The 11,190-nt window shown below is 40.5% G+C and overlaps 1 protein-coding gene across 3 annotated transcripts in view; it reads right to left on the bottom strand.

The window, feature by feature from the left end:
* Nucleotides 1-279: 279 nt before the first annotated feature.
* The window catches only part of LOC126327183 (AP-4 complex accessory subunit Tepsin-like), a 97,316-nt gene continuing 86,405 nt past the window's right edge, over nt 280-11,190 (bottom strand). For all 3 annotated transcript variants that reach the window (XM_049995837.1, XM_049995845.1, XM_049995852.1), the window contains one exon: nt 280-664. In XM_049995837.1, the coding sequence (XP_049851794.1) occupies nt 388-664 (277 nt within the window). In that variant the 3' untranslated portion in view covers nt 280-387. The remainder of the gene's footprint in view (nt 665-11,190) is intronic.

The following is an 11,190-nucleotide window of genomic DNA, read 5'->3' as shown; positions in this document are numbered from 1 at the left end:
ATACTGCAATGTAACTTCAAGGGTGGTGGTACACATAATGTACCACCATCGTTTTTGAAAGACTCTTTTGAAATATGTCATAATCTCTACTGATGTTTTTATTCTAATGTAATTATATAACTTTTAGCCAAATTTTTATAAATTTGTTCAACAAATAAAAGTCTTGTGCAAAAGGGTCAAAATTTGTCTCATACACCTGTGCATCAAAGCGTTAAACAAAGTGAGTGAATTTATTACTAGAGAAATGAAAAGGCTGCACTGCAGAATTTGTATCACATTTTCCACCACTATGCTATTTATTTCACTGACATTTCAGGTACAAAAAAATAGAACTGTCCATGCAGAATCACAAAAATATGTTCCCTTCAAACAAATGTAATTTTATAGTTATATTGACTGTAACTTTTCAATAATTAGCTTTAATTTTTTTGCTTTATTTTTAATTACTGACTCAATCTTTGGTTCTGTCCTCAATATATCACTAAGTTTAGGTGAAATCAGCTGTGTGAAGTATGATATTGGCACTATATCTGTTCTCAAAAACCATTCGACAATCAGAAGAGCAGGCAGTATTTGCTTTTCACTGTAGTTATGGACAGATAATGACGTTTCCAGGACATCTCTTGCTGCTCTTATTACGTCCACACAGTTCAATGCACAGCATCTGGAAAGAGCAGAAGTCATTTTTGTTTTCATTCAACAGTTCCACTATTTGGTAAGTTGTCTCCTTTATTCCAAAATTATTTACAGAGCATTTAAAGTTGCAGACTATTGGAATCTGGGTTGAATGTACTGGATACATAGTCACAAGACAGAGTGGGATTTCAAAATGGTTGTTAAGTAGAACATATGGATTACCGAAATGAACAAGTGATGTTTGCCACTTAATGTAACAAATCAGTCTGGACTTTTCACATGCCATCAAAAAATACCCAACTCCTCTTTCCAGCTTTTTGGTGAAACAGAGAATACTGGAATGTCAGCAGCCCAAAAGGAGAAAAGAGTAATCTTACATTCTGATGTCAAGCAGCCATTGAGAGTTGATGTATTTCTAATAAATCATCAGTTTTCCATCCAGCACTAACTTGCTTCATAACATATCAAACTATGCATTACTCCATATACGTATCCTTCCCACCTCCACCTCATTTTCATTACAGTCATAATTACGTTTTCTACAACAGTCTGTTCTCTTACTCATTTTTTTGTTTTCCTGTCTCTCCTAGTAATCTCCACATGCATCTCTCCATTGCTTGCTGAAAAACCCTTAGCTTTTGAATGGATTTCAGTTAAAAGCCTGTGCCTCACTGCCACAAGTCAGCAATGATAATATACATTGATTGTAAGCTTTCCTTTTCAGACTCACTGAAAGCTTAATTTTAAAAACCCTATTCAGTTTATCACATGCATACCAGACTATCTTTCTGTAAATAAAATAGAAAGAAACTTCCACATGGGAAAAATATATTAAAAACAAAGATTCCAAGACTTACCAAGCGGGAAAGCGCCGGCAGACAGGCACATGAACAAAACACACAAACACACACACAGAATTACGAGCTTTCGCAACTGGCAGTTGCTTCGTCAGGAAAGAGGGAAGGAGAGGGAAAAATGAAAGGATGTGGGTTTTAAGGGAGAGGGTAAGGAGTCATTCCAATCCCGGGAGCGGAAAGACTTCCCTTAGGGGAAAAAAAGGACAGGTGTACACTCGCACACACACACACACACACACACACACACACATATCCATCCGCACATACACAGACACAAGCAGACATATTTAAAGGCAAAGAGTCCTTTAAATATGTCTGCTTGTGTCTGTGTATGTGCGGATGGATATGTGTGTGTGTGTGTGTGTGTGTGTGTGTGTGTGTGCGAGTGTACACCTGTCCTTTTTTTCCCCTAAGGGAAGTCTTTCCGCTCCCGGGATTGGAATGACTCCTTACCCTCTCCCTTAAAACCCACATCCTTTCATTTTTCCCTCTCCTTCCCTCTTTCCTGGCGAAGCAACTGCCAGTTGCGAAAGCTCGTAATTCTGTGTGTGTGTTTGTGTGTTTTGTTCATGTGCCTGTCTGCCGGCGCTTTCCCGCTTGGTAAGTCTTGGAATCTTTGTTTTTAGACTATCTTTCTGTACATTCTTTTGCATATTTCTTTCGCTGTCCATCTGGTCATTGTCTTCAACTATCTTAAGTACAAAACTCATCAATTAGTTCTATGATTTCGCTATTTACATGTATAATTTACTTTTCAATGTGTTCATTGTACATTACTTTAATCTTATTACAGTTCTTTCCAGGCCTTTTTCTTTTCAAACTTGCCGTTTTAATGTCTTCTATAACATGTTGGACAGTATAATGTCATAAGCAAAATGAAGGTGGTTATTTAACACATATTCCTTCTTTGGTATCCCTGTATAAAGATCCTCCATGACTGAGAATAGATTTGGTGGTATTCACCCTCCTTATCTGGCTCCTATTTAAATTCTGAATTTCTCTCAGCCCTGGGGAAGTCTAATAGAAACGAACACACACACACTCCAGTATGCTACCATCTGTTAAATCAATTCCCTGTTTCTCAAGGGCTGTTAGTGTATTTCATTAAAGCCACATGTATTTTCTCCAAAGCTTGAAGAATCTTCATAAACATAAAATTCAGTCTTCATTTTGAAATCCATCATTATTACAACTACTAAAAAAGAAAGAAAAAAGGGGGGAGGAGGAGGCTATTCTTCTCCTTTATGTCTGGCATGAATGCACTTGCTGTGACAAGTAATCAATAAGCAGTGACACGGCACAATTCTGGACTCCTAGTCCTCATTTCATTATGACACGAATTTCCATACACAATATCTCCCTGGACTTCAAAAAACAAAAGAGAAATCTTCTTTCATGTTAGTGTACCAGATTCTTGAACAATTTAGCCCCAGTCACCACCATAATTTGATTTTCTTACAGCAAGGCCAACCTAAAAGTTTGCCAACACAAAATTTCAACACTATAGGAGACTGGTATTTTGCCACACACTCCTTCCAGCTATTTCACCAATTGCTTATCTTTTTCTCTGTCACATCTTACTTTAGTTTGGTCATGCACATGAAGAACTAATCTCAGTTGATTGACTTCTTAAAGTAATCACATTTCTCATATTTCAATGCTTTGGCATAAGAATATGAAGTCAACTGAGAGATGCAATTAAAATCTTCAGACAGCAAAAGTTAACCATCAGAATAATAACTAATGCAAGATGAATAGACAGCTACACACACAGTGATCAGGTGTGTATGTTGTTTATTTTAGAAGAAGGCCTCCCGACCGAAAGCTTATGTGTTTGGTAGTCTTTCGGTTGTGCCTGTCTGTGACTCAATGTCTCCACTATATGGTGAGTAGCAATCTATTCATTTCACAAAACTGTCATTACTCCATCCTGGATTTCCCATTGTTTTATTAATAAGTCCTATATTGCAACACCCATCCATTGGTACATAATGGCTAAAGGCGAAAGACGTCAGCAGCTATCAGAAACATGTGGATCTTTTCCTTTAATGCAACCATCTCTGATCTAAGTACCATTTATACAGCTTATGAAAAGGAAAGTTGCTACTCACTATATAGCAGAGATGCTGAGTTGCAGATAGGCATAACAAAAAGACTGTCACAACATAAGCTTTCAGCCAACAAGACGTTTGTCAAAAATAGACAACACACACACACACACACACACACACACACACACACACACACAAAACTCTCACAAATGTAACTGTAGCCTATGACAGCTGAAGCTACACTGCGAGCAACAGTGGCAGTGCATGATGGGAGTGGCAACTGTGTGAGCGTAAGGAGGGGGCTGGGGTGGGGAGGGGGAGGGATAGTGGGATGGGGTGGGGTCAATACTGAGGAGTGTGCAAGGATGGGCTGGAGAGACGGTAGAGCAGCTAGGTGCAGTCAGGAGGTTAGACAGAAGGCAGGGGAGAGGTTGGGGGAGGGAGGGGGGGTGGAGGGTTAGTGGAAAAGTAGAGAAGTAAAAAGACAAAGTGTGTAGGTGGAATGAGAGCTGTGTAGTGCTAGAATGGGAACAGGGAAGGGGCTGGATGGGTGAGAAAAATGACTAATGACAGTTGAGGCCAGGTGGGGTTATGGGAACATATAGTAGGATGTGTTGCAGGGAGAATTCCCGCCTGCACAATTCAGGAAAGCTGGTGTTGGTGGGAAGGATCCATATTGCACAGCCTGTGAAGCAGTCATTGAAATGAAAGGTGATGTGTTGGGCAGTGTGGTCAGCAACAGGGTGGTCCTCTTGTTTCTTGGCCACAGTTTGTCAGTGGCCATTCATGTGGACAGACAGCTTATTGGTTGTTGAGCCCACATAAGATGCAACACAGTAGTTGTCCTGCCTTTGATGTGATGGGTGATGTTTGTAACCAGACTGGAGTAGGTGGGAGGATCTTGCATCTTGGTCTGTTACACGGATATGAGCCGTGAGGTAATGGATTGAGAGCAGGGGTTGTGTAGGGATGGACGAGTATATTGTGTAGGTTTGGTAAACAGCAGAATACCACTGTGGGAGGGGTGTGAAGGATAGTGGGCAGGATATTTCTCATTGCAGGGCATGATGAGAGGTAGTTGAAACCCTGGCAGAGAATGTGATTCAGTTGCTTCAGTCCTGGGTGGTACTGAGCTGTGAGGGTAATGCTCCTCTGTGGCCAGACGGTGAGACTTGTGTGGTTGTGGGAGGCTGGAAAGATAAGGCATGGGAGATTTGTTTATGTACAATGTTGGGAGAATAATTAAGGTCAGTGAGACCCTTGGTATATTTGGAGAGGTACTGCTTGTCACTGCAGATGCGACGACCACAGGTAGCTAGGATGTATGGAAGGGACTTCTTAGTATGGAGTGCGTGGAATCTGTCGAAATGGAGGTATTCATGTGGTTAGTAGGCTTGATATGGACAGAGGTACTGACATAGCCATTTTAAGGTAGAGGTCAACATCTAGGAAATTGGTTTGTTGGGCTGAGTTGGTCCAGGCAAAGTAAGTGGAGAAAAAGCTGTTGAAGTTCTGTAGGAATGAGGACAGGATGTCCTCACCCTAGATCCAGATCGCAAAGATGTTATCAATGAATCTGAACCAGGAGAGTGGTTTAGGATTCTGATGGCCCATGAATAGGTTGGTGTAGGTGGTGCCATGCGAGTGCCCATAGCCATACCCCAGATTTGTTTGTAGGTAATGCCTCCAAAGGAGAAGTAATTGTGGGTGAGGCTATAGTTGGTCATGGCGACTAGGAAGGAGATTATTGGTTTGGAATCCGTCGGGCGCTGGGAAAGATAGTGTTCAACAGTGCTAACGCCATGGGCATTATGGATGTTAGTGTACAGGGAGGTGACATCTACAGTGACGAGCACGGCACCATATAGTAAAGCGTCATGAACTGTGGATGATCAGTGGGAGGAAATGGTTGGTATCTTTTATATAGGAGGATAGGTTCCAGGTAATAGGCTGAAGGTGTTGGTCTACGAGAGCAGAGATTTTCTTAGTGGGGACACAGTTACCAGCCACAATGAGGCATCCTGGGTGGTCGGGTTTATGGGCTTTAGGAAGCATGTAGAAGGTAGGAATGCACGGAGTGGTAGGGGTGACAGAGAGATGGCTCAGGGGAGAGGTTCTGGGATAGGCCTAAGGCTATGAGGAGAATCTGGTGATCCTGCTGGATTTCTGGAATGGGGTCACTGAGACAAAGTTTTTAGGTGGAAGTAGCTGACAGCTGGTGGGGTCCTTCTACCAGGTAATTCTTGTGGTTCAAAACAACAGTAGTTTAGCCTTTTCTGTAGATAGGATCATAAGGTTGGGGTCAGTTTCTAGATGATGGACTGTGGTTCTTTTTGCGGATGTAAGGTTAGTTTGCATGTTGAGGGATTTGGGGAGTGATGGTGAGGCAAGATTTCAGGTTAAGAAATTCTGGACAGTTAACAGGGAGTGATTTGGGGGCAATGGGAGTGGATCACAGTTGGGTGGAGAAGTAAACTGAGTCAGGTAGGGTTCGACATTGGTCTTTGGTTGAGTCTGACTGGTAGAGTTGGTGTTGAAAAAAGTTTCCACTGTGGCGACCAGGAGAAGGACAGATGGTCTTTAACAACTCCAGCATGATTAAATTTGGGAGTAGGGCAGAAGCTGAGGCCTTTGGAAAGGACCAATATTTCTGTGGGGCTAAGGCTTCTGGAGGAAAGGTTCATGACTGTGTTTCGGGTCTCTTTAGGTTCTGGATTCTGTGTGGTGGTAGGAGGGAGTGTTGGAGGGTGGGGTGAACATGGTATGTCTGCGAGACAGGGTTTGTCAGATATGAGGGGACATAGGGGAGATTTGGAGGTTGTTGTAAAAGTGGTGAACAATGGTACACCAAAGCGGGAGTAGGAAGTGAGCAGGGTGGAGAGTTTTTTGAGGTGGCATTGCATATGTTGCTCTAGTTCCTGGAAGGCAAGATTTTCAAAGTGTGGTATGGGTTCCGGGAATTTAGGATTGCACAGCAAGAGAATTTTACGGATGGAGAGAAGGTATTTCAAGGAGGTTTGGGCTTGGTTTATATGGTTTTGCAGGACTATGTTAGTGAGGGCTAAGGATTGGTGGAATCTGAAATGTGGTATTCTCGGCACACTCTTAACACTGTGGATTGTGGAATATTGAGTAGTTCCAGCTATTCCACATTCAGAGTCTGTTAATTCCCTACATGCAGCCATAATCACTTCAGAAACCTTTTCATGTGACCACCTGAGTAGAAATGACAGCTCTGCCAATGGACTACACTTTTATACCTTTCTTATGTGATACTACTGCCATCTGTATATGTGTGTATTGTGTCTCATGATTTTTGCCACCCTCATGAATATTAACCACATCGTAGTGGAGGCAGGCATAGACAAAGGTGACAATAGATGCTAGCTTTTTGCAAACAGGAGATTGTTCCATGCAGAACAGGGGAAAAGTTGTTGGAAAGGTGACTATCGAACATCTAAAGAGAAAGCTCATTCAGGTTCTAGTATTACATCAGATGCAGCAGTACAAGGCAAGGCAGAAATCTTAGTACAAAATGAAAGCAAGCCAAAATACGGGGAAAAATTAGAGAAGTGAGGACCAAAAGAAATGCTGATTAATTTTTTAAAGTATGCTTCAATAATTTAACCATCAATATCAAGTCTTTTGAGAATTTAGGATATTTAAGTCTGATAATTTTCTGTTTTCTTGGATCAAATAACTGCACTTTCATTATCACAGTAAAGATTTCCTGAGATGCAGCCAACCTGTGCTCTCTCTCTTTGGAAACCAGGCCACATGCCAGGATAAAGGGTGTGTGATGGAGCAGGTGGGACTATCCTACTTGTTGTGATATACCACTCCTGACATCAATTTAAATTTTTTCCTTTACTTGATAATTTTGTTAACAGCACACATACAATTCACACAAAATAGCTAATTTCTTATTCACACTTTATTTCACTGAACTTTATTATTCACTGTACAGTTTCTCAATTACTGATGATAATATTAGTCAGTTCACTTGGAAATATTCTTCCTAAAGAAATATCCAGGATTTTTATTCACACAAAATAAGTAGATGTGAAATTTTCAGTGAGCAAATAACTTTTTGTTTCTAAATTGAAATAGTTCATTTGAAATCTGTCATCCTACTCCTCTCCACAAACATTTTACTTTTTTCAAAAGCTTCCTATCTGAAAGGTGCCAGAAAGCTCCATTCTTAAATACTAATTATTTCCAAAATTCAGTACCACAGTATTGTGGCCCACATTCCTCCGATTCCATAATTGCCAACTTTCATTAGAATATCTTGTTAGTTTGTTGATTGGTTAATTTGGAAAATTTAATGTTCTAGAAACTTTTTAGTACACTCTGGGAACTGTTGAGTAAATAGAAATCATTTTCATAAAATGATGCCTATAAATTTGCCTTTTCACTAGTTATATAGCTCACAGTTAAAACAGATTTGCTGTTCCTCCTATTGTAATTGTGTGCTCCTCAATTTTATGTTAATATTTAAAATGCGACAACAAATTTTCTTTTTTAATCTCAAACATGTCTCCATAAGATGTGCAGGACAATGAGTCAGTCAGTTAATGCCCAATATCTATACTATCAACACCACTGTGTTGTTATCATTTATTCGGAACTTACTATTCCTTTTTTGATAAAAGCCAAGAAGACTACTGTGCCAGTAAACTGTGCAGTTACTGTATGAGACTACATATGTAAAACATTCTGTACTGGGTCATCAATCTATGTATTACAGGACTGAATAGTAACAATTATTGTGCTAATCTGCCAGAAGATAAATGTTTAGCATAGTGTCCATTACAGTAACTGACAACCAGGTATGTACACTTAAAGACTATTAACTGTGACAAATCTGATCATCAGACCATGAATAATATTGATTATAAGTAAAAGTGATAAAATTTAAAATTCATTACTACATTGTGGCATATTTCATGTCACATAATTCTGTAAGATACATTCACAACAGCAAGATCATCAACACCATATGCCAGTGCAGCTACCGAAGGCTCGATATCAGGTGAACGAGGTTACTAGTAGTAACACCACCTTAAAAACTTTGTTCAGTTGACCTAGTTGATAGTACCGGTACTTTATAAGGGCCTCTTGGCAGATTTACTGTGTTGACTGCAACAGAGAGGCAAATGGGCCTAGGAATCACCAATGCAACTCAACAGAGAAGGCAGCAATGGCACACTCTTTTGGGGCTCATATGCAGATAAGTTTCAAGCTGAACAAAAGGAACAATTCCTCCAGTAATTACATTTGGCGGAAATCAAAGAGATTGGAATGACAACTGTGATACTACCTGCATACATGAACAGGATACATGTAATGGCTGCATTACTGTGAACTGGTCTGTAAGTAAATCTCGAAATTAGAAAATATACAGGTGGAAGTGGAATGGGTGTAAATAGATTTTTTAGGAATCACTGATATGTGGTGGACTGAAGAGAATGATTTTTGGAGTGGAGATCATAGGTTTTTCATACTGCACCAGAAAATGGTAGAGCAGGAATGGGGAATATGCAATTGAGTAAAAATAAAGATGACATTTCGAGTTGCAGAGAGGCACAACAAAAAGACTATAAACATTAAGATTCTGGTCAAAGCCTTTGTCAGAAAAGAGAAACACACACACACACACACACACACACACACACACACACACACACACTTTCACAGAAGCAAGCCCACTATATGCACCACTGCTATCTTTCGCTGGACTGAACGGCCACAGATACAGCAGTCGTGTGTGTGTGTGTGTGTGTGTGTAACAGCAATCTATCCTTTCCATAACTGTTGTTATTCCAACCTAGACTGTCTACTGCTTGATAGAGCAAATTAGTATCTGTGGGGAACTGAAAAAAACATTGACTGTGAAACTCAATGGATATCCAGTAGATATTGTCCTTTCATGTAAAGAGATTTTACTTTCTTGTTCAATAGTGTAAATGATTATCTGTGAGGGAACTGAAATAACAATGACTCTGAAATTGAATGGACAACCAGCAGATATTGCAATTATACACATCAACCACAAATACAGATGATACACAGCTGAATAAGTGTATGAAAATATTGATAATATAAATGAACTTGGGAAATGTGTCGACGGGGATGATGGAAATTTAATTTCTAATGTTTAGAGGTGACTAGTGGGTGTTGACTGCAGGCTCATCTCAACATTTAACCTGAAAAAATTGTATCCATATTTTTAGTTTGCTTCTTCTCAATAATCAGTGATAAGTGATAATGGTGAACAATCTGCACTGTTCATAAATTTGTTAAATGGCTTACAATGTTGGGTCCACACACATATTTTCTGCTATTCATACATTTTCATCAAAGAAATGTCCTGAAACTAAGCTTACTGTAAACTATAAACACAAAATAGAGAAACTATTTCCATAAAACAAAAGTACTTCCAGTAAATCCAGCAACAAATGTGCAGGAGCTGTAAACAGTGATACAACACACAAATATTACTGGCTCCTTCATAAAAAGTCATGCAAGACTGTGTATACAAACACTGTCTTCTTTACACGAAACCTCTTTAGTAACCTAATGGCTGCTGTTGACCTCTTTTTGCTCCTCTCTCACACATCTTGTAGTTAACATTCTATTTATTTTCTTTCTTTCATTAATCAGTTTACAGTTCGTGCCCCTTACTCTTATTTCTTCTCTCCTCTGAGTTCCTGTACAAGCCCTTAGCAGCCTATCCCCTTCCTTATAGATCGCTATCTGAACCATAACCATCTCCTCTTTTTTATGATACATTGTTTTCCTACCCCTCCACATTAGCTTCCTCTCTCTTTAATAACCACTGCATACAAAGCAGAAGGAGTTATTTAGACACTAAAGATAATAATGCAAAAATGCTCTATCAATCTTACCTTCATCATTGAGTAACAATTTATCATGCTCACAATAAGGTACTAACAGACTGGGAAGATATGGGAGAAAAGTTTTTCAATCCACTGTCATGTGACTGCCCTGCAGGATAGGTGTGTTGTGCAGGTAGTCTTGGCATGCATTGCTGGGACTACATTTGCAGGTGGGCATGACTAAGCAAAGAGAGGGGAGGAGGAGAAGATGGATAGTGAGAGGGGAGAGAAGACTGACTGTGAGAGGGTGGATGGGGGGGAAGGAGAAGTCGGAGGAGGAGGAGGAGAAGGTGATGAGATGGACAAAGAGAGGCGAGGATGAGATAGACATAGAGACAGGGTGGATGAGATGGGCAGGAATAGGGGAGTGGAGATGGGAGATGGAGAGAGAGAGAGAGAGAGAGAGAGAGAGAGAGAGAGAGAGAGAGAGAGAGAGAGAGAGAGATAGGGGGGGGCAGGTGGAATGGATGGACAGAGGTTGGAGGATGAGGATGGGGATGAGGTGGAGAGAGGGACGGAGAGCTGGGCACGCAAAGAGGGTGGCAGAAGGAGATGGATAGAGAGAGAAGAGGGGGTGGAGGAGGTGGGCAGATAGGGGAGGAGGGGGTCGGGGAGGAGGAGGTGGACAGATAGACAGCCGACTAATGAATACAGTGTAAGGGAAGTCCTCACAGTTGGGAACACTTCAGACAGCTTTTAACTGTGAAGCACTCTCAATTATAAAATTAAAATTACAGCCACCAT

This window comes from Schistocerca gregaria, chromosome 2, assembly GCF_023897955.1.
Source record: "Schistocerca gregaria isolate iqSchGreg1 chromosome 2, iqSchGreg1.2, whole genome shotgun sequence".
NCBI classification, from domain to species: domain Eukaryota; kingdom Metazoa; phylum Arthropoda; class Insecta; order Orthoptera; family Acrididae; genus Schistocerca; species Schistocerca gregaria.
The sequence above is the reverse complement of the archived record's forward strand: the minus strand, read 5'-3'. Positions and strand labels throughout refer to the sequence as shown.